The sequence below is a fragment of the Lipophrys pholis genome (genome assembly GCF_963383615.2).
Source record: "Lipophrys pholis genome assembly, chromosome: 12".
Lineage (NCBI taxonomy): Eukaryota > Metazoa > Chordata > Actinopteri > Blenniiformes > Blenniidae > Lipophrys > Lipophrys pholis.
Genome location: NC_137641.1, coordinates 2293906 through 2317971, shown reverse-complemented (window position 1 = coordinate 2317971; position 24066 = coordinate 2293906). Strand labels below are relative to the sequence as shown.

Below are 24066 nucleotides of genomic sequence, written 5' to 3'. Positions count from 1 at the left end.
GCAGGAGCTGCTGATGCTCGTCGCTTTAATAAGGACACATGCTGGATTTGTCCTTTTCTACCTTTTTTCATGCTCCGTGTCTTCTTCTCTGTTTCTGCTGTGTTTCTGTGGCAGCGTTACAGCGTCACCTACAGGCCTGACAGGTGGACTACACCGTGTTGAGGAGTTTCCATGGTGTCGTGTGGACGGAGAAGTTCTTCAGAACAACGAGGAGAAAACATCGTTTTGGCTCGTGTGAACGGCGCCTGAGTCGCTGGATGTGGGATCATGTGATCCGGTCAGTGCAAAGCATGATGGGATTGATCCACGGACCAACAATGTTCTTAGAATTCAATCTTTTTATCGGATGTTCATGTAAACGGTCGATCGAGGAACACTCAACGTGTCGTCATCTCAGCGTTCGGACTCAAGCTGCGTCTGATCAGAGCAACATGTGCGGCGTCGGGGAGCGACCGGACAGCGCCGCCTCGCTACTTCCTGTCCACGCAAACAGATCCTCCTCGGAGACTTTAACCACCTTGACTTTCATCTGCTGCTTCCTCCCGTCTGTCGTTACCCCCGACACACACACACACACACACACACACACACACACACACACACACACACACACACACACACACACACACACACACACACACACACACACACACACCGTGCTGACGTCGGCGCTCTGCAGGCACTAATGACTTCCAGCTCGTTGGCAGTAACGACTTCGACCAATCAAACGACTCTCTGCTCCACTTTCTTTACATCTTCTGTTTTAGTTTCACGTCACGAGTTTTAATGATTGAAGTCGAATTCCTGTTCGGACTGTTAGCATCGATTAGCTTCATGCTAATTCACACGACAGTTCAGCCTCAGTGTCGTTTTTCATCTTCATGCTTCAGTTTTGGTTTATTTATGATTTTGTTTTTATCATTGTGCTCGTTTTCTGTTGTGTTTGTTTATTTTGTTAGTGTAATATCCTTGTGTGCTTTGTTTCTGTAGTTTGTTTGTATAGTTTGTTTGTGTGATTTGTTTGTGTGATTTGTTAGTGTAGTTTGTTTGTGTGATTTGTTAGTGTAGTTTGTGTTGTGTTTCTGGAGTTCGTATGTTTTGGGGGTTTGTGTGCATTTGTATGTGTGTGTAGTTTGTGTTTTTGCTGGGAGGTTGTTGTGTTGTCAGAGGGGTGGGTATTGTTGGAGTCAGGTTGGGGGGCTTGGTGGGGGTTGGTGTAGTCGGGGCCAGGGGGGTTGTTTGTATGTGGAGGGGGGGGGGGGGGGGTGATGGTGTTAACCTGTGATGTTACACTGAAGCTTCCTGCCAGCTTCAAACTCCATAAACCTGATTAGAGCCGAGGAGGCCCAGGGGTGGAGGTGGAGGTGGAGGTGGAGGTGGGGGGTCCTCTGATGGCTCGGCAGCATCATGGGAGACGTTCAGATATGCTTTGTTCTGAGCTGCTGTCACTCGGCCCAGAAGCTCACAGTGGGGGGGCTTCATGGGGGTGGAGGGGCTGAGCCATAATATTAGGCACGCCGAACGCTGCAGCCAAGCAACACACACACACACACACACACACACACACACACACACACACACACACACACACACACACACACACACACACACACACACACACACACACAGTTCAGCCGGGCAGAACGAATCTTAAATCAGCTCCAAAATCTTCTGAATCCAGTTTATAATCAAACTCAGAAATAAACTAAAAACGAAACAGCGTCGAAGTTCAGTTGACTCCATGACGATGACGAAGATGATGACGAAGATTAAGGACTGAGGAGTCTGTGTGAGTTTCTCGTGTTGAGAGACAACAGGCCAAGTAAGGGGGGGGGGGGGGGGGGGGGGGTGGGATTGGAAGCAGGAGCTTCCCTAAAAGAAGCCTCTGTTTACACCCACACACACACACACACACACAGATGCTCTGGGGGGGTCTCATGAGGGGAACCTCCTGGACAGAAGTGCCCCCCCCCTTCATAGCTTCTCTGTTTTTCCTTCAGAGGAATGAGAGTATCCACTTTATTGCTTTTAAAAGTAATAGATTACACTTTTTAATGTGATATAACGTGAGACCCCAATGACCCCCCCAGGTTGACCTGCTGACCTCTGGAGGGGCCAGGGCCTCATGACAGGAGCCTCGCAAAGAGTAATCTAATGTAAAAGTAACTTTTACTCTCATTACATTATAAACCTGCTGAGCCAGTCAGTTAAAATGAGTGTGACTCCCTCTGCTGGTCAGAGCTGGAACTGAGGAGGAGGAAGAGGAGGAAGAAAAAGAAGTGATTCTGCTGTTTCTGTAGAAATGGACATCGTTTTCCAAATGTTGCCATGGAAACACGAAACATTCCTGAAACGTTGTCATGGTAACAGGAAGCAGACAAACTCTTCAGGTGTAGAAATATATTTATAATTTCTCGGTAAAGTCACACAGTTAATAGTCTGCTGCTGGAAAGACAGGCAGGGAAGATCGGGGCAGATCGGGGCAGACCGGGGCAGACAGGGGCAGATCAGGGCAGACCGGGGCAGATCGGGGCAGATCGGGGCAGACAGGGGCAGTAAACAGAATCATCAGCAGCTCTCGTTTTCACAGTCGTCACATTCAGTTTCTGTAAATGCACTTTACATCTTTACATTAAAGTTTCAGTCATCATGCAGAACACACCACGGACGGCAGCAGACATGCAGACCCCCCCCCCCCCCCCCCAAGAATAACGTTAACAGATAAAAAACGAAAAGAGTGCAGAGACCCAGAAACACTTCGACCAAAACATAAGAAATAGTTGAAAACAGCGAGAGGTAAATAAATATGAGCGACAGGACGAGAGACTAACGGTTCAAGACGCCACTTAAATACACTTAACGTATTCTAATGTTTTAATGTCAGTGATCAACTTACAAAATTTTACTGAAGTCAACAAAAGATATCGGCCGTCAATAATCAGCAGAAACTTTTTCATGTCAAAATCTTTTCAACCTTTAACTTTTAAATCTTTTGACGTTAAAGCTTCAGAAGTATTAAGTACCAATCTAACAATCGTGATTCAAACTTTAGCCGGAGCGACCCGGAGCGACCCGGGGCGACTCGGAGCGACCCGGAGCGACCCGGGGCGACCCGGAGCGACCCGGGGCGACCTGGAGCGACTCGGAGCGACCCGGGGCGACACGGGGCGACCCGGGGCGACCCGGAGCGACTCGGAGCGACCCGGGGCGACTCGGAGCGACCCGGAGCGACCCGGGGCGACTCGGAGCGACCCGGAGCGACACGGGGCGACCCGGGGAGTGATCGTAACATTTCTATAGTTGCTGAGACGACGCTGTTCTGCAATTCAGTTGGGCTGACATCTTTTAAAACACTTAAAATATTCATGTGAATGAAAATGAGGAAGACTTTAACATCAGCTATGACGTAGTTAAGTATCTACAGGAACCTACAGAGCCCCCTACAGGCCTGTTCTGGTCCTGCAACCTAGAAAATGAAACTGATTCTGATGTTCATCTTCCTGCTGTGTGTGAACAGCCCCAGCAGCAGTGCAAATATTACACAGTGACGCTTTTACTTTAAAATGGCCGAACCAGGGCGTCGGGTTTCCAGGTGAAACGAAAAGATGAAACTGTGGAAGGTGTTCTGGACAGAGAAATAAAATTAACAATCAGAGGAAACACAAATATGCAACAAATTAAAAACATTCCAGCCATAAAAACAACATTTTAAAACACAGTTTAACTTCAAGAGTCCAGAAAATAGTTTCAAATGCAGCTGATAAGAACCTGCTGGGAGACCGGTTCTGTTCTGGAAGTACAAAGAAGTGATGGAAGAAACACAAATATGCAGCAAACAAGTAAATACAGAAGATAATTTCAATACTGAACCAATGTTGAGACACAGTCAAGCTGCAAGAGACTGAACACGTTTGAAATGTGGCTGAGAGAAAGAACAAAACTGAACTAAACAACAAATTTGGTTATAAATAGTTTTTTTTTTCTGGTGATAAAATCTGAATTTGAAAAAGAAGAGAACAAGCAGCAGCTTGAAATAAAGTGAACACAGCCCGCGGAGCTGCAACAAGTGCAAAATACCTCTGAACTAAACGTAAAGAACTTCAATTAAATTCTAATATTCAGTCATAATGTCCAAAACTGAAACACACCAAAGCTCCAACACACAGAATGAACCTGGAAGCACTGACGTTCTGGAGGATTTCAGGGAATTTTGGTTCTTCAAGTCCGTTTCCACGACAACGGCGCTCAGAAACACTTTTCTTTTTGAAAATGTTCTTGTTCTCTGCTGCATGTGTGTGTTTTCATTACAAAAACTAACAACAGCGCCCACTAGTGGCCCAACATGATAACTGCATCGTGTTTTTCTGTTGAGATGGAAACGTGTAAATGCGTTATAACTCTTCTTCTGTTAACTGGAACATGCAGTCGTGTTGTGGATCTTTGATCAAACAGATTCTGAAAGAACAGCAGCAGTTTTAAAACATGTGACACGTCGACGACATACCCGCTAACAAACTGCGGGGAAAACCTGAGCGTGCAACGAGTCCATGCAGCAGCTTCAGAGGCATGCACCCAGTGTGTGTGTGTGTGTGTGTGTGAGTGTGTGTGTGTGTGAGACTAACAGGAACTGAGGTGATTGTACAGGATTTAGAAAATAAATCTTCTCACGGTAACAAAAAAAGTCGCCGATTTTTTCATTTTATCCTCAAAATATAGAAAAAATCTTTAAAATAACGTGTTTACACTGTTTACAGTTGAAATGGTTCGACGTTAGCTCAGGTTGGTCCTGTTAACTCAGGTTGGTCCTGTTAGCTCAGGTTGGTCCTGTTAACTCAGGTTGGTCCTGTTAACTCAGGTTGGTCCTGTTTGCTCGGGTTGGTCCTGTTAGCTCGGGTTGGTCCTGTTAGCTCGGGTTGGTCCTGTTTGCTTGGGTTGGTCCTGTTAACTCAGGTTGGTCCTGTTAGCTCGGGTTGGTCCTGTTAACTCAGGTTGGTCCTGTTAGCTCGGGTTGGTCCTGTTTGCTTGGGTTGGTCCTGTTAACTCAGGTTGGTCCTGTTAGCTCAGGTTGGTCCTCCGGCGCTTGTTTGGACTCTGACCTGGGTCGACCTTCAGCTCACGGTACTGCATCTACACACACACACACACACACACACACACACACACACACACACACACACACACACACACACACACACACACACACACACACACACACACACACACACACACACACACACACACACAGGCAGATCATAGAAAGTGGTTGTAAAGTAGCTAAAATCAGTTCAAATTAGCAAGAAAGAAATTGAAATCTGTTAAAATTAGTTATGAAGCAGCAAAATCAGTTATAAAGAAGCTAAAATCAGGTAAAAATCTACCTCCAAACAATTATGAAAATGCTCAAATCAGTGAAAATTGCTTAAAATCAGTTTGGAAAAAGCTAAAAATCTGTTTGAATACTTAAAAAGTCAGTATAACATCAGTTATAAAGAAGCTAAAGTCAGTTAGAATCAAATATAAAGTAGCAAAATGCAGGTGAAATCTGCTAAAATCTGTTATAAAGAAGCTAAAATCAGTTAAAATGGCTTAAAATCAGTGATTAAGTATTTAAAGTTATCAAGTTATAAAAAAGCTCAAATCAGTTATAAGACGCTATCATCATTCAAATCTTTTAAAATCAGTTCAAATTGGTTATAAAGAAGCTAAAATGAGTTTTGAATCAGTTGAAATCAGATGTGATCAGATGTGATCTGATGTGATCTGATGTGATCTGATGTGATCTGGACCGGCCGGTCATGGTTCTTCCACACACTCACCACCTGGACGTCTGACGGCACTCTGGAGAGAAAGTCCAGCAGCTCGTTGTTGTCGATCAGGTACGGATCCCGAAGCTTCTTGGTGAATTTGTTCACACCTGCAGAGGGTGAGACGTTGCCAGATTACAGATTACAGATTACAACGTCAGAATCAATGAGGTACAACGTTAATTTCAATCGATTACTGAAACCTAAAGGTTGAATTTTTTATTTAATGTTTATATCACACGCACCTACACACACACACACACACACACACACACACACACACACACACACACACACACACACACACACACACACACACACACACACACACACACACACACACACACACACACACACACACACACACCTCACCCCAGGCCAGCACCAGGTAGCGCAGGGGGACGAGGTAGAGGAGGAAGGTGGCCAGACATAAGGCGGTGATGGCCAGGCAGCTGAGGAAAGGCACCGTCCAGTTGACCGTGCTGCCGGGGGCAGAGCAGAGTGAGACCGCTTCCAACACCGCCACACAGAACAGACCGTCAAATTACACCGTCAAATCAGTTATGAAGCAGCTAAAATAAGTTAAAATCAATTTTAAAGATGCTCAAATCAGTTAAAACCAGTTAGAATAAATTAAGAATCATTTATAAAGAAACTCAAATCAGTTCAAATTGGTTAGAAAAAAGCTAAAATCTGTTAAAATGATTTAAAATCAGTTATAAAGATGCTAAAATATCTTAAAATGGGTTACAATGCATTAGAGAAAAGCTCAAATCTCTTAAAATCAGTTATAAAGAGGCTCAAATCAGTTAAACTGCTTAAAATCAGTTATAAAGACGCCTAAATGTCGTGAAAGAAGCTATAAAGCCAGAGATCAGTTAAACACGCCACACAGAGATCAGGGTTAACAGCTATGTACTTCTTCAGGCGCTCAGCATACGACGCCACCTCATCCAGGGCGCTCTGCACGCTGATGAACACGTCCTGGATGGCGTACAGCTTGTCCATGAAGCCCCGGGGCTCCGAGTCCTGGCAGGGAGGAAACGGGAAGCTTCAGTCCAGGAGACGTTTATCTCCGTAACACCGGCCGACACATTCCACAGCTTTCTGGACGACAAGCTGCTACTTTCTACTTTATGGGTTTTTACGAGGAAACGAGCTTCATGACGCCAATATATGGGTGATGCATTCAGGTGCATCACGTAACTCCGACCTGCTGGCTGAGCGGTCATCATCATCCTCAGAGGAAAACCTTCCTCGTCAGAATCACAATCAGCAAATCCCTCTCTCCCTCCCTCTCTCTGCCCCTCTCCCTCCCTCTCTCTCTCTCTCTCTCCCTCCCTCCTGCTCCCTCTCTCCCTCCCTCCCCCTCTCTCTCTCCCTCCCTCCTGCTCCCTCTCTCCTTCTCTCTCCCTCCCTCTCTCTCCCTCCCTCCCCCTCTCTCTCTCCCTTCCTCTCTCACCCTCCCCCCCTCCCTTCTTCTCTCTCCCTCCCTCCCTTCCTCTCTCTCTCTCTCTCTCCCCCTCTCCCTCCCTCCCCCTCTCCCTCCCTCCCCCTCTCTCTCTCCCTTCCTCTCTCTCCCTCCCGCTCTCTCTCTCTCTCTCTCTCTCTCTCTCTCTCTCTCTCCCTCCCTCCCTCCCTCCCTCTCTCTCTCCCTCCTTTTTGAAGTGCAGATTGTTGAAAGACAGTTCTTGATTTTAATGTCCGCTCGGCAGCCTGAATGATTCCTCTGACACGAGGATACGCAGCTCTTCCACAGATATGAAGAGGAGAAAAGGTTTATGGTAAATTATTTGTTTGAATTAGATTCAAATGAAGTTTTCAGATAAATTACAGAATTTGATTTAGGGCTGGGCAAATATTTTATTTAATCAATTCATCGAATTTGTAGCAAAAAAATTTTATTTTGCAAATTCTAGTTTTTTTCTCTCCACAGTTTTTGGGCATTTTCCCGTTCCGTTGTACCGTTCCTTTCCTTTCCTTTCCTTTCCTTTCCTTTCCTTTCCTTTCCTTTCCTTTCCGTTCCTTTCCTTTCCTTTCCGTTCCTTTCCTTTGCTTTCCTTTCCTTTCCTTTCCTTTCCTTTCCTTTCCTTGTGGGTTTCTGTCGTTGCTGTTGCACTTTTGCTTAAACCTGTTTAAAGCGTGAATTTGTTGAATAACGGAGCCTCGTTTTCTTTTCATTTTGGGATTCTTTATTTAACCTCTGAGGACAATCACAGCAATAAGGTTGCACTTTTGACAATATATTTGATGTCTGCAGTCATTTTTAAGTGCATTGGGAAAAAAAAATCAAAACTCTAATTTTTCTTTAAAAAATTCTTTATTTTTTATTTTTTTTCAGCCCAAATCAGCTGTAATTTAATTTTTTTTACATACTTCTGAATATGTTAGGTCAGGTATCTCCAGACTGCTTTTGTCACTACTGCTATTTAAATAAATGAATGTTACTGAATCAGAGCCGAAGAAGCGAGACGAAGGATAAACTGAGCTGCAGCTTCCAGAAGGTTCACCTTGTCGTCTTTGTCCTCGTCCTCGCCCTCCCAATCAAACATTGCCTCCATGGACTGCAGCAGAAACACACAGTTACAATCATCAGCGGGGTGTGTGTGTGTGTGTGTGTGTGTGTGTGTGTGTGTGTGTGTGTGTGTGTGTGTGTGTGTGTGGTTTCCTCACCACGTCGGCTGCGTCTCTGCCGGAGCAGAAGAAGAAGTTCCAGACGAGCAGCAGCAGCAGAGCCAGAGGAAGCATGTAGAGCTCAAAGTTCCAGACCACCACCACGAAGAGCTGCGCAGGGACACACTGCTGAGTGTGTGTGTGTGTGTGTGTGTGTGTGTGTGTGTGTGTGTGTGTGTGTGTGTGTGAGAGTGTGTGTGTGTGTGTGTGTCCTACCACGAAGGAGATGATGCTCCTTTGTGCAGACTCCCACTCGAAGCAGCTGTTGACGTAGCTCCCGTAGCTGAACAGGACCATGATGCACCTCTTCACCCGGTTGAAGTTCTGCTGCAGCAACTGGAACACCAAGTAGAACCAAATAGAACCAAATAGAACCAAATAGAACAGAATGACGTTACTATAAACTAATGTACTTTAATAGACTAGACTTTTAGATTTCTATACTTGAATATTTTTATTCTGTTTTCAACTGTTTAGTTATCGAGTGATTAGTTGGTCAACCAATCAACCAACAAATCAATCAATCAACTGACCAATCAACCAACCAGTGAACCAATCTACCAATGAACCAATAAATCAACCAAACAACGAGTAAACCAAACAACTAGTAAACCAATAAATCAACCAAACAACTAGTAAACCAATGAATCAACCAAACAACTAGTAAACCAATGAATCAACCAACCAACCAATGAATCAACCAACCAACCAATGAATCAATGAATCAACCAACCAATGGCAGACCTGCCAACCTGATCAAAATATTCTGAGTACCACTTGTGTTGTGTGGCTTTTTTTCGCAGACTTTTGCAACTCCATTACATTGCAGGCAGTAACCTCCTCATTCACCGTCTGGAAACTGGTTATAAAAACAATAAAACCCGTTACGCTATAGTTCGGTAGACTCGTTACTGCTTCACCGCGCTGCTGCATCGTGTTGTCAGACATGAGTCCTGCACGTTTGCCACTGAACTCAAATGTCTGCTGCTTTCGAGGGGCGAGTCGTACCAGCGTATTTAGATAGTCAAATTGCGTACTTGCTACGCAAAATGCGTAGAGGTTGGCAGGTTTGCAATGAATCAATCAACCAATGAATCAACTAATCAATGAATCAACCAACCAATGAATCAACCAACCAATGAATCAACCAACCAATGAATCAACCAACCATTGAATCAACCAACTATTGAACCAATGAATCAACTAACCAATGAATCAATGAATCAACCAACCAATGAATCAATGAATCAACCAACCAATGAATCAACCAACCAATGAATCAATGAATCAATCAACCAATGAATCAACCAACCAATGAATCAACCAACTAATGAATCAATGAATCAACCAATCAATGAATCAACCAACCAATGAATCAACCAACTAATGAATCAATGAATCAACAAACCAATGAATCAACCAAACAATGAATCAATGAATCAACCAAACAATGAATCAATGAATCAACCAACCAATGAATCAATGAATCAACCAACCAATGAATCAATGAATCAACCAACCAATGAATCAATGAATCAACCAACCAATGAATCAACCAACCAATGAATGAACCAACCAATGAATCAATGAATCAACCAACCAATGAATCAATCAACCAATGAATCAACCAACCAATGAATCAACCAACCATTGAATCAACCAACCATTGAATCAACCAACCATTGAATCAACCAACCATTGAATCAACCAACCATTGAATCAACCAACCATTGAATCAACCAACCAATGAATCAACGAATCAATCAACCAATGAATCAATCAACCAATGAATCAACCAACTATTGAACCAATGAATCAACCAACCAATGAATCAATCAACCAATGAATCAACCAACCAATGAATCAACCAACCAATGAATCAACCAACCATTGAATCAACCAACCAATGAATCAATGAATCAACCAACCAATGAATCAATGAATCAACCAACCAATGAATCAATGAATCAATCAACCAACTATTGAACCAATGAATCAACCAACCAATGAATCAATCAACCAATGAATCAACCAACCAATGAATCAATGAATCAACCAACCAATGAATCAATGAATCAATCAACCAACTATTGAACCAATGAATCAACCAACCAATGAATCAATCAACCAATGAATCAACCAACCAATGAATCAACCAACCAATGAATCAATCAACCAATGAATCAACCAACCAATGAATCAATGAATCAACCAAACAATGAATCAATGAATCAACCAACCAATGAATCAACCAACCAATGAATCAATGGATCAACCAACCAATGAATCAATGAACCAACCAATGAATCAATGAATCAATAAATCAACCAACCATTGAATCAACCAACCACCTGTGTATTTGCTACCACAGGAGAGGTTCAGTCAGAAACATCCATCATCTGGTGAGTTAGCAGTGGAGCCATCAGCCAGCCGAGTCTAAAGACTGGACTTACGTCCTACACTCAGTTTCATGTGTCCTGTTACGTCCCGCTGGTAAAGTAGCATGACTGGTTTGAGTCCTCGAAGTCTGACCAGAGGAGAAACGAAATTAAGTTTTGTCAGGAGGTGTAACAACCTGCTTGGAGACCTTTGGTTCTTCCTCTATGTATTTCTGCTCTGCAGGAACGATGGTCCTCAAAGCTGCTTTAACCTGCAGACACACACACACACACACACACACACACACACACACACACACACACACACACACACACACACACACACACACACACACACACACACACACACACACACACACACACACACAGTATGTTTTACATCAACATGCATTAGATATGACAGTGGGATCTGTACTGGTGTCCCACAAAGATCCGTACTGGGACCACTTTTGTTGGGTCTCTTATATTATTGATGAAGAGAACAAGCTATATGCTGATGATACATGTGTATGTTTTTTTTTAAATAACATTAAAAAACATGTTTTAGATTGCAGATTTATTTGTTGTCAAAACATAACTTTTTGTGCTGCAGGTTGCTCCTCTGACCGAATATCTCTCATTAAAAGAATTGTAAGAATAATGACTGTTGATTCTCACCGTGTTGTAGATGACTTCGATCTCCAGGTAGATGACTCCTTTGGTTGGAGCCGTCAGCTCCTTGTTCTTCAGCACATAGGCTTTGTGCTCGCCGTTACGCACCTGACGCACATGCAGGCACGGGTCAGGTGTGTGTGTGTGTGTGTGTGTGTGTGTGTGTGTGTGTGTGTGTGTGTGTGTGTGTGTTCATATCACACTCACATTGAGTAAAGGAATGGCCACTTTTCCCAGGAAGTCTGCGCTCCGATCTCTGTCTTCATCGAACACGGTGACCTCTAGAACCGAGTGGACGTCCTTCACGTTACTGAGGACAAACATCAACACGTTCAGGACCTCGCAGGGCTGGAGCAACCACGGTGTTTCCACAACAGGTCAGGTCCACAACAGCAGGCTTTACACAATGCTACGAAGAGTTAGCATCAATGCTGATGTCATCTTTGTTCAATAACAAACCAGAAGGGCCCTGTAAACGCGTCAGTAGTACATCAAACATGCTCCACTGTAAGTAGCACTAGCATTAGCTTGAACCCAAAGTCGCTGTAGCTAGCATTAGCCTCAGTAGCTGTGGTTAGCATCAGCCTGTAACCAAAGCAGCTGTGACTAGGATGAGCATCAGCCTGTAGCCACAGTAGCCGTAGTTAGCATTAACATTAGCATCATCCTGTAGCCACAGTAGCTGTGGTTAGCATAAGCATTAGCCTGTTGGCACAGTAGCTGTGATTAGCATCAGCCTGCAGCCACAGTAGCTGTGTTTAGCAATAGCATGTAGCCACAGTAGTTTTGGTTAGCATTAGCATGAAGCCACAGTAGCTGTGGTAGCATAAGCATTAGCCTGTAGCCACAGTAGCTGTGGTTAGCATCAGCCACAGTAGCTGTGTTTAACATTAGCATGTAGCCACAGTAGTTTCGGTTAGCATTAGCATGAAGCCACAGTAGCTGTGGTTAGCATTAACATTACCCTGTAGCCACAGTGGCTGTAATTAGTATTAGCATCGGCCTGTAGCCACAGTAGCTGTAGATAGCATTAACATTAGCATCATCCTGTAGCCACAATAGCTGTGGTTATCATCAGCATCAGCCTGTAGCCACAGTAGCTGTGTTTCGCATTAACATTAGCCTGTAGCCACAGTAGCTGTGTTTAGCATTAACATTAGCCTGTAGCCACAGTAGCTGTGTTTAGCATTAGCATGTAGCCACAGTAGCTGTGGTTAGCATTAACATTTACATCATCCTGTCGCCAGAGTAGCTGTGGTTAACATTAGCAATAGCATGTAGCCACAGTAGCTGTAGTTAGCATTAACATTAGCCTGTAGCCACAGTAGCTGTGGTTAGCATTAGCATGGGTTAGTACATGGATAGTATATTTCACCTGGATTTGATGAATTCAGTCTGCTCTCTAATAACATTTTGTTATGAGTTACTGGTACTCTATTACTTTTGTAGACATAAATGAACACATGAAAAATTAGTAGATAAGATGGAAATGAGAAGATGAAGTTAAGCAGCTGTTTGAAGTCGAGTTGGATGAACGGATGGTTGGATGAACGGATGATTGGATGAACGTAGGACTCACAAAGTGAAGACTTTGTTCCACTCTGGGTTCAGGTTCTTGTAGACAGTGTGGGTCTGCAGGCGGTCATTCACCAGCTCCAACACACAGAACGGATCACTTTTACCTAATAGAGAGAGAGAGAGAGAGAGAGAGAGAGAGAGAGCGAGAGAGAGAGAAACCATCACTTTACATGAGACACACAGAAAGAAACACTGACTGAATACCCAACTGATAGACCAACTAGTGAGCTGAATGTCTCACTAACTGACCGACCAACCAACCATTCAATGGACCAATCGGCGAACCAACCAACCAACCAACCAACCAACCAACCAACCAACCAACCAGACAACCAACCAACCATTCAACAGACCAACCAGCCAACCCAACCAACCAACCAACCAACCGACCAACCAACCAACCAACCAACCAACCAACCAACCAATCAACCAACCAACCAACCAACCAACCAACCAACCAACCAGACAACCAACCAACCCTTCAACAGACCAACCAGCCAACCCAACCAACCAACAAATGGACCACCCGGCCAACCAACCATTCAATGGAACAACCAGCCAACCAGCCAACCAACCAACCAATCATTCAATGGACCAACCAGTCAACCAACCAACCAATCATTCAATGGAACAACCAGCCAACCAACTAACCAATCATTCAATGGACCAACCAACCAACCAACTGACCAACAAATTCACCGATTGATCATTCAACAGAGTCAATAACCAACCAAACAACCAACGGACCAACTAACTGATCAACCAATGTACTGACCAAACCAAAGACTGAGCAAACAACCAACCGACTGATTGATTAAGTGACTGACTATCTGGTTGGTTGGTCAATGGACTGATTGATTACCTGTGACATCAGCAGCCATGAGTCCTTCAGCTCTCATCACCTTCACCTGCACGATGCCGACATCCTTCATGTTGGAGAAGGACTTCGTGGCCCGCTGGAGGAAACAGCTGAGCTCAAAACCTCTTCCACTCAGACTTTATCTGCCATGTTTCCAAACCATGTGGGCGTGCTGCTCACGTATCGCTTCAGGATCTCCCGGCGCTCCTGCAGGTTGTCCAGCGGCGTCACCGACAGGTCTGCGATGGAGACGGCGGCGGAGGCGGTCAGAGTGACCAGCAGCACCACGAAGCCCCGCGACTCCTCCAGGGGGATCTCCAGGTGGTGGGTCCGCTCCTTGGATAGCTTGGAAAGGTCCAGCTGGCATCTGGAGCCAGAACATCGGACACGGTCCCATTGAGGGTTCGTTTACGTGACCATTTCAAGTGAATACGCAAAACCTATATCATGTTTTGGTTGCCATGACAACAACACACAGTCACTGAAAACACAACTGTTTGAAAACAGTATGCATGTAAAAGAGAGAAAACGACACTTCAGTCAACGTCACTAATAACAAGCCAACTTGGTGGTTTTATTTTGATAGTCACCGTAATAACAATCCAACTTGGGAGTTTTATTTTGATAGTCACCGTAATAACAGTCCAACTTGGTAGTTTTATTTTGATAGTCACCGTAATAACAATCCAACTTGGTGGTCTGTCCACTAGAATGTTCTCCCAGTGTTCATGTTTAGAGCTCCTTGTTGTCTGCTGTGTGTGTGTGTGTGTGTGTGTGGGTGTGTGGCTTCAGTACGAAATCTAACAACAGCACCAACTAGTGGACCAAGATGGTAACTACAGTGTTTTAAGCATATTGTTTTTTGCCATTTCTGTTGAAACAGAGGTGGTTTTCAGAATGTTGCTGTGTAAACATGAAATTCGGAAATGTATTAAAGGGGAAGAAAACGAAACGTTTTCACTTGACATGTTGTCATGGAAACGGGGCTTGAGTTAAAGTGCAGAAGGTTGGAGGCCAGTGTGGCCTTATTGTTTTGGTATGGAAGATCAATTAGGCTGGACACACACACACACACACACACACACACACACACACACACACACACACACACACACACACACACACACACACACACACACACACACTGACCGCCCGATGAAGTCGTCCCTCCGGCCAGTGTCTCGGTCCCACACTGTGATCTCCAGCACTCCTCCAGTCTCCTCGTACAGGTGGAGGTCGAACTGCTCCCTCCACTGGGGACTCAGAGTCTTAGGCACAGTCTACACACACACACACACACACACACACACACACACACACACACACACACACACACACACACACACACACACACACACACACACACACACACACACACAAAGATAACAAACCCAAAATTAAAGTGTGTCCTCGCACACCGACACACAGAGTTTCAAACAATTTAACATGAAAGAGTCAAAAACGTCAAATTTCTGATCCGCTATCGACAGAGACCCCCCCCCCCCCCCCGTCTTTCAGGCCTGACACATCAAAGTTCAAAGTGCCGCCATAAACACGCCTTTTCGCCAAAAGTGAGTCATCAACGACAGATTTTACCCTCACAACACCATGCCTAAAGTTAATATAGTCAAATAGTTAATAATAACCAATACAAATGTAAACCATGATCTTTGGTGGCACTATGTCTGTATGTACTTTGGCATGTAGATTTAATCATGGGAGGCTTTGATCATACATTTAAAGTTATAGGCCCACTGCAGCATGAAGAGCAGAGTTACACATCACTTCCTGTTTGATGGCGAACCATCAGATATTCGCCAGGCTGCCATGGCAACGCTCTTTGAGTTTTGCAAAGTATTTTTTTACCCTTTTCACTATGAAGGACTGTTGTATAAGCAGGCCAAACTTTAGGTCTCATGGTCTTACCCTGCAGGAGGAGTTCAACAGCAGGACCCAGTTGTTCTAAACTGGGTTACTTTAACCACTGGTTAAGCCCTAACCACCGGTTAAATCCTTAACCTGCCGTTAGCTAACCGACCGTTAAATATGCGTTGTTGAAAACATGGTTAGTCATCCCGTTAGTTAACATCGCAGTCAAAGTTAACTGTGAGGTTAACAAGTGGTTATCGTCCCTGACGCCGCTCCACCCAAGGCTCCGCCCACTTTCAAGTCTCCGTTCTTCCATGTTTTGTCTTAAACGTTGTGGTGGAGGCAGCGCAGTGTTTTTATCTGCTCTATTAAACTACCATCAAACATGACAAACTACCAGGATGTTAAAGTGGAAGATAAAAACTGAGCTGGATGATCAGAGGCTTCATGTTGCCTCATCGTTTTTAATTTGACCAGAGAGAACCATCTAGAGAGAACCTTCTAGAGAGAACCATCAAGAGAGAACCATCTAGAGAGAACCATCTAGAGAGAACCATCTAGAGAGAACCTTCTAGAGAGAACCATCCAGAGAGAACCTTCTAGAGAGAACCATCTAGAGAGAACCATCTGGAGAGAACCTTCTAGAGAGAACCTTCTAGAGAGAACCATCTAGAGAGAACCATCTAGAGAGAACCTTCTAGAGAGAACCATCCAGAGAGAACCTTCTAGAGAGAACCATCTAGAGAGAACCATCTAGAGAGAACCATCTAGAGATAACCTTCTAGAGAGAACCTTCTAGAGAGAACCATCTAGAGATAACCTTCTAGAGAGAAGCATCCAGAGAGAACCATCTAGAGAGAACCATCTAGAGATAACCTTCTAGAGAGAACCATCTCGAGAAAACCATCTAGAGAGAACCATCTAGAGAGAACCATCTAGAGAGAACCATCTAGAGATAACCTTCTAGAGAGAACCATCTCGAGAAAACCATCTAGAGAGAACCATCTAGAGAGAACCATCTAGAGAGAACCATCTAGAGAGAACCACCCAGAGAGAACCATCTAGAGAGAACCTTCTAGAGAGTGGACTGAGTGGCCAGAGAGGAAAATAATAATAACACGAGGGAACCAGATAATAAGTTGTTCCCTCAAATTAATAAAGCGAGGGAACCAGATCATTTAATCTCTGGATTGACGAAGGCTGAGGTCTGCATGAGGCAGCAGGGGGCGCTCCGCTATGAGACGCTCCACAGAACTTCTTTATAATGAAGCCAGACTTCTGGTTCCTCAGGAACTACTAAACAAACTACAAACTACTGGAAATGAAAGCTTGGATTGTTTAGACGTGTGAAAGAGAACTTTAATCAGAGTGTTTACCTAGGTTACCATGGAAACGGCTGTAGAGCAGCGTTCTATCATTCTACACCTCCATTCCTCCATGTTGAAGCTTTTGATTCAGACACGTCCAGAAATAAAGTGAAAGGAGCAGAAAGTCACTATGGAATGTTGGAATGGTGAAAAATAAGACCCAGGATCATTTACTAATGATAAAGAGGAGAGACATGAGAATGAGATCTTCTCTTTCTGGACCAAGGAGAGTTTAACTCGTCTGGACTTCACAGGTTTAGTTAGAAAACACCAAGATCTAATGTGCTCCGTGGAAACGAGGCTCTTAAAGCTCCAGAGCAGCAAATATGACGGGATGGAGGCGACATTGGTGAAAAATATAATACGAGGGAAGGAGATAGTCCCTCAGTGTCTCCAGTTATTAACCTGAGGTTACTAGTATCTAATTCCCACACGTTTTTTATATATATTGACTTACGCAGCGCTGCCAGTGAACGCCATGGTGAGAGTTAACCACTGGTAAACAGTTAGTGGAGGTCTGGAGGTGCGGTAACTTTAACGTCAAGATAACATCTGGTTAAAGTTAACCCAGTTTTGAACAACAAGATAACAGTGCTGTTAAAGTTAACTGTCAGTTAACTGTATTTAACGGCTGGTTAAAGGATAACTGAGTTTTGAAGAACCGGGTCCAGGAAGTCAGAGTTAACGCCAAATGGTGGACTTCCTGTTTAGAGTCTGACTGTCAGGACATTTTACTGTGTCCTGATGTGCTTCATGTCCCGACCAATCTCAAAGATGACATCACAAAGTCTGTGAAAATATAATATATAATGCCTTAAACGTCCTCTCACCAATAGGTGGCGCTATGACTGTGACTGGACATTAGCATATGGACGTGTTCAGGGCATCAGATCTGAGATTATAATTTTATTTTGGTAGGTTTTCATCAACACACACCTGAACACACACATGGTAACGCACACACACACACACACCTTGCTGCGGTACTTCTGCGGGCCCAGTCTGAACTTGACGTAGGGGTCACTCAGCCCGTTGGGGTCCATCGGGGTCAGGCTCCGCCCCTCGATCAGCGCGATGCTCACGATGCCGCGCCACAGCTGGGACTTACGGTGCAACTCGGAGAGACGGAGGGACTGCTGCTGCTGACACACACACACACACACACACACACACACACACACACACACACACACACACACACACACACACACACACACACACACACACACACACACACACACACACACACACACACACACACACACACACACACACACACACACACAATTTGAATATATCCGGTTACAATTCAGGAGAACTTAGGCACAGCAGGGCTCGGATCTTTAAATGTTTAAATGTGTGTCTTATTAAAATTTATTTATTTTAAAAGTTAAATAAAAAAGACGAATTTGTGGAAATGTTCCTTCTGCGTCGTTTCATTTCCTGCGTCGTGTCAGCCTTATTGAGTAAAGGTCAAAGGTTAAAGACGAGAGCCCTGCTCACCGACAGTGGATGGAGACGACCACACACCAACCACGTTCAACATCTGCTTCACGTCCGACGGGAATAATTAAAAAACTTAAAACGTGCGTCAGAAACTACAGACATCGACACGACGATGCTGATGATGACGATGCTGATGATGACGATGACGATGATGAAGGTGAGAGGGAACACGCAGGTAAGGATTTACCTTGGTGGATCGTTTCCAGGATCTCCTGAGCAGCATCGTCTGAACAACATGAAGAATCGTTAGAACCAAAGAAACGCTCTGGGGAAACTCCAGCAAACATCTAGAAAACTACCAACTACATGTGACGACGTGCAAATCATTTCAAACCAGCTGGGACGAGTGTCCTCAGACAGTGGTCGACACAGAGTGTCCTCAGATAGTGGATTCAATAGAGTGTCCGCACAACAGTGGTCGAAACAGTGTCCTCAGATAGTGGATTTAATTGTGTCCTCAGACAGTGGATTCAATAGAGCATATGTGTCAAACTCAAGGCCCACGGGCCAAATTTAGCCCACCACGTAATTTTCTGTGGCCCGCGAGCGCTTAAAGGTCTGATTGTCTTAAAATAAATACCGTATTGTTCCCAATAGATGCGCAGTGCACAAGTGCAAGCCTAGGGCTGCGTCCATTAGGAACATGTGAGCGCAGGTTCAAACATTCGATAAAATACGGTAATCATCTGTGTCTTTGTTTACACGGAAGTCGTTCTGCACTTGTGCATATCCAGATTAAGATGTTCCCCGCGCCGACCCGTGTTCCACCCGACGGCGGACAACCCCGCGCAAGAAACCGCGGCGAACGCCGTCCCCTGCCCCGTGCCCCCGCGCGGTGCGATGAGGCCCGGTCACGGAGGGACGAGGGCCCAACAAGGTGCACCGGGCGGCCCGGGTGACTGCTCCCTCCAGGGCACAAGCCCTGTGCGGAGCGGTGGTAACAATAAAAGAAAAAAGTAAAAAAAATGTAATTGATTGTTGTTTATGCGCTTATCAAGTAGTGAGGTTTGTTTCTTCCGGCTCACCACATCTTTATAAAACTGCATTGACCATAAACTACATTTCCTACAATGCATGTCGATTGTTTTATTTTATAATTCTAAAGATGTAAATTTGCAGTTTTGCTACAATCTGGGACATTTACAATTTGTATATGATTGTTTATTAGTGTGTGTTGTCCCGATCAAATTAATAAATAAATAAATATTATATTACCCGTGAAGATTGCAGTAAATAAACATCAATGCAATTTTCTACAAGTAGAATAGAGAAATATAAATGATCCCAAATTGTCCAGGAAGAGAAAACGTGATGCAGATGACAGGATGTTTGATGAACGATGGAGAAGACATGTTTGTCTTTAGTGTTCTGAGACGTGTCGGTTTCAAAGAGTAAAATAAAAGTCCACATCTTGACACCGAGTACAGAGGGAAGTAGGACAGAGTTAGACTGAACAGAGCAACGAGAAAATATATATTTTTATCTACGCAAATACATATGTAATATTTGTAATATGAGTAATTAATAAAGTCAGAGTTATTTGAAACTGAGGAGTAGTTACATTTATTTTACATTATATTTGATTACATTTAGTTACATTTATACTGTCTTACAGTTACATTTGTCCCTTTGAGGGCAGCCATGATGCTGACGTGTCCTCGGTGGAAATTTGACACCTCTGAGTGTCCTCAGACAGTGGATTCAATAGAGCAGGCGTCACCAAATGCCGGACCGCGGGATGGTTCTGCTCGGACCCGAGACCAATCTCAATAAAGAAGATGAATTCACGAGAATAGATCATTTTCATGCAGCATTTTTTCCGCCGGTCGCTGCTGTATACTGCGGGCGCTGCTACTTCAGTTAATACGACAATAGCGTCACTCAGTTGAGCCAATCAAATCGTTTGTTTACCCTGCGCGGCCAGCGCACCGGAGCAGAGAGGAAGAGGCAGCTTGCTCCCAAAGAAGGAAGGTAGATGTGGAAAACTGAAGTTTTAAAGTCGAATGGACGGAGAAATTTATGTTCATTCTTCCAAGCAGTTCAAGACCAGTGTGCCTGGTATGCTCCGAAACTGTGGCGACGTGAAGCGCCACTACCAAACGAAGCACAGCTCGTTCAGCAAAGTTAACCCCCTGAAGTCCGAGCTGAGGGCACGCAAAATCACCGTCCAGTACGACCGGTCTCCCCGACTCATCACGCGTACGTTTACAGCCCAGCTACGTGCAAACGAAGGTTCTCTAAAGGTGGGGCAACATAAAAAAACTTTTAGTGACGGGACAGCTGTGAAGGAGCGCTTAAAAGCTGAGACTTTATTTGAGGGAAAACAAAAAGACGAGATGTGTGAAAAAATCAAACAAATCCCGACGTCCGCCTCAACAGCAAGCAGGAAGTAGAGGTATTAGCAGATGATGTGCCGGCGCAGCTTGATGCTGCTGCTCAGAGGGCCACCATGCAGAGCATTGATGAGTCTACAGATGTTACTGATAAAGCTCAGCTTCCGGTGTATGAGAGGTTTCTTCACAAAGATGAGGAGGAGCTCTGTGAGGACCTGCTGGGTGTAACACCACTTCAAACACACACAAGAGGAGAGGACGTCTATACAGCAATGAAAGAGATGCGGAGAAAGAGAGGCATGGATGTGAAGCAGGTTGTCTCCGTCACCACAGATGGTGTCCCTGCCATGGTGGGACAAGATGAAAGAGGACAACCCAGATCCTATTGCTTCCCACTGTCTCACCCATCAGACTGCTCTGTGTGCAGCTCTATCAGAACACAGTGAGGAAACCCGTCTTCCTTAGGGCATCTTCCTCCCTTCAGCATCGCCTCCTGAGAGAATTCCTGGAAGATGCTGCTGCACATCAATGTGAGGTTGCTGACTGAAGGCAACGCTGGGACGTTTCTGGTCGGTTCCCAAAGAAACAGCAGCTTTCTTAAAGCAGGTCGAGTCAGAGAGCAGCGAGATGGATATGGTTTCCTTTTTGGTTGATCATCACATCTTAATGAGCTGCAGGCCCAGAACAGATGACAGCTGATCGCTCTTTCCAGAGGAAGCTGGACATTTTCAAAGAAGGTCTTGAAGGAGAGTGTGAACACTTCCCAAAACTGCAGGAAGAGATTCAGGGTGAGAGAGATGTTTCTCTCTGTGTTGACTTCATAAACAAGCTGATTGGAAACTTCAGGAAAAGGTTCAACAGCTTCAGCCTTGGTCAGCAGCTCCTCCTGCTCATCCACTGTCCTCCGCTCATCAGAGAGGTCAGAGGATTCTCAAAGGAGACAGACCTTCTAGTGGGAACAAGCAGGATCTCTACAGCTTGAGCTCATTGACCTGCAAGCAAATGCTGATTAAGAGAGAATTTGGAGGAAACGGACCCTGAGACTTTCTGGCTCCAGAATGTGTCTGAGAGTAAAGGAGCACTGGACACTTTGACCAGCTGAGTCAGCTTCTTCTACTATGAACATGATCAAAAACAAGCAGCGTTCTAGGCTCACCAATGAACACCTCTATATCTGCATGAGAATGGCACTGACTCCATTACAACCAAGATTCAGGCCCCGTTTCCACGGCAACGTTTCACATGACAACACCTAATCCGCTAAAAAAAGGAGTGTTTCCACTGCAGCAGCGGACAGAGACAACGATGGATTCAATAGAGTGTCCTCCGACAGTGGATTCAATAGAGTGTCCTCAGACAGTGGATTCAATAGTGTCCTCAGACAGTGGATTCAATAGAGTGTCCTCAGACAGTGGATTCAATAGAGTGTCCTCAGACAGTGGATTCAATAGTGTCCTCAGACAGTGGATTCAATAGTGTCCTCAGACAGGTGTTTTGAGGAGCCTCCATGGACAGTGGTTCTCAGTGTTCACCGATAATGGTACTCAGAAGTGTTCACAGACGATAGTATTCAGTGTGTCCCTGACTCCAAGCAGTGGTTTCCAGTCTTCAGATTTTTGTGGATTCTCCAAATCTTTGACTGAGAATATTCAATCTGAACGTTATTTTTACCTCTGACCCCACCTCACTGACCTCTAACTCAACCCGTTGACCTCTGACCTCAGCAGTGGAATGAAACACAACAAATAATTTGCTCTTGGTGGTTCCAGAAGTTTTCTTCACATTATTTCCATAATCTGCACATCATCACATCCTCTCTCTGTTCTACCCTCTAAGTTCCTGTTGGAGGAGCTAGGGGGCGCTACAGGACCACAGGACGAGTTAGAGGTGACTGCTCAGTGATGAAGAGGAGGATGAGGACCAAGAGGAGGAGGAGGAGGAAGAGGAGCTCATTTCATCTGCAGCTGAAAACAGAGTGAAGAAATTTAATTCAAATCTGAAGGATCAAAACTCTGACTTTACTCTTCCTTGCTCCTCCTCCTCTTCATCCCTCCTCCTCTTCCTCACCCCTCCTCCTCCTCCTCGATCTTCATCACAGAATCTCAGTATAAATTGATGAAGGGAATAAGAGATGAAGGAGACAGAATGTTCTGGATCTCTGAGGATCTTCAGCCTCTCGCTTTAATGCTAAACTAGATTTTAATATTTTACCTTAATTCAACTGTATTCATTAAATACATCACAACATTTTCTGATATAAAACATCTGTTAAAATTAGATAAAAAAACAGAGAAATAATTCAGGTGACTATTATTTATGTTTTGTTGACCATCAGTAAACAGGTTGGAGGCGTCAGGAGGAAACAAACACTTAAAGACTTAAGATTCTGTTTGAATGTCATCCTGCTCTGATGTTCAGAGGAAAGGTTTCTATAATTAATGCTGATCTTTAGTTTATTCATGAGAAGAAGAAGAAGATTGAGCTGGGGGGGGGGGGGGGGGATCATCTGGGAGGGGTCTGGTCTAACGATGTCTACACTCACTTTGTTGACGTATGGTTTCCAGCGATACGTCTTCACCTCCATCTGCTGCAGGAAACAGCAGAACTTATACTGGAGGTTATACGACATCACTGCACAGCAGCACCACCGTCAGGCCACACCAGACAACACAGAGCCTGCAGGACCAGCCTGAGCCAGCAGGGGGTCCCAATCAATACAATAACAAATAAAGCTACAGTGCTAACAGGTGCTAACGGGTGCTAAGAGGTGCTAAGAGTAGCTAACGGGTGCTAAGAGTAGCTAACAGGTGGTAAGAGTAGCTAACAGGTAGTAAGAGTAGCTAACGGGTGCTAAGAGTAGCTAACAGATAGTAAGAATAGCTAACGGGTGCTAACGGGTGCTAAAAGTAGCTAACAGGTAGTAAGAGTAGCTAACGGGTGCTAACGGGTGCTAAGAGTAGCCAACAGGTGCTAAGAGTAGCTAACAGGTGCTAACAGGTGTCAACAGGTTCTAACAGCTGCTAAGAG

At 44.6% G+C, this 24066-nt stretch overlaps 1 protein-coding gene across 5 annotated transcripts in view; it reads right to left on the bottom strand.

The window, feature by feature from the left end:
• Window positions 1-2388: 2388 nt before the first annotated feature.
• Window positions 2389-24066, bottom strand: part of LOC308117744 (multiple C2 and transmembrane domain-containing protein 1-like) — a 29252-nt gene continuing 7574 nt past the window's right edge. For 2 of the 5 annotated variants that reach the window (XM_080476825.1, XM_080476823.1), the window contains exons 6-23: window positions 23582-23626; window positions 18894-18932; window positions 18175-18342; window positions 15114-15244; window positions 14145-14331; window positions 13968-14061; window positions 13107-13209; window positions 11735-11837; window positions 11534-11635; window positions 11053-11127; window positions 8694-8813; window positions 8478-8588; window positions 8315-8368; window positions 6724-6833; window positions 6177-6286; window positions 5817-5914; window positions 5042-5127; window positions 2389-4964 (exon numbers count right to left, since the gene is read on the bottom strand). In XM_080476825.1, coding sequence (XP_080332951.1) covers window positions 5056-5127; window positions 5817-5914; window positions 6177-6286; window positions 6724-6833; window positions 8315-8368; window positions 8478-8588; window positions 8694-8813; window positions 11053-11127; window positions 11534-11635; window positions 11735-11837; window positions 13107-13209; window positions 13968-14061; window positions 14145-14331; window positions 15114-15244; window positions 18175-18342; window positions 18894-18932; window positions 23582-23626 — 1722 coding nt within the window. In that variant the 3' untranslated portion in view covers window positions 2389-4964; window positions 5042-5055. Of the gene's footprint in view, window positions 5128-5816; window positions 5915-6176; window positions 6287-6723; window positions 6834-8314; window positions 8369-8477; window positions 8589-8693; window positions 8814-11052; window positions 11128-11533; window positions 11636-11734; window positions 11838-13106; window positions 13210-13967; window positions 14062-14144; window positions 14332-15113; window positions 15245-18174; window positions 18343-18893; window positions 18933-23581; window positions 23627-24066 lie in introns of all 5 variants that reach the window. The other 3 variants (XM_080476827.1, XM_080476826.1, XM_080476824.1) reach the window with 3 other exon arrangements.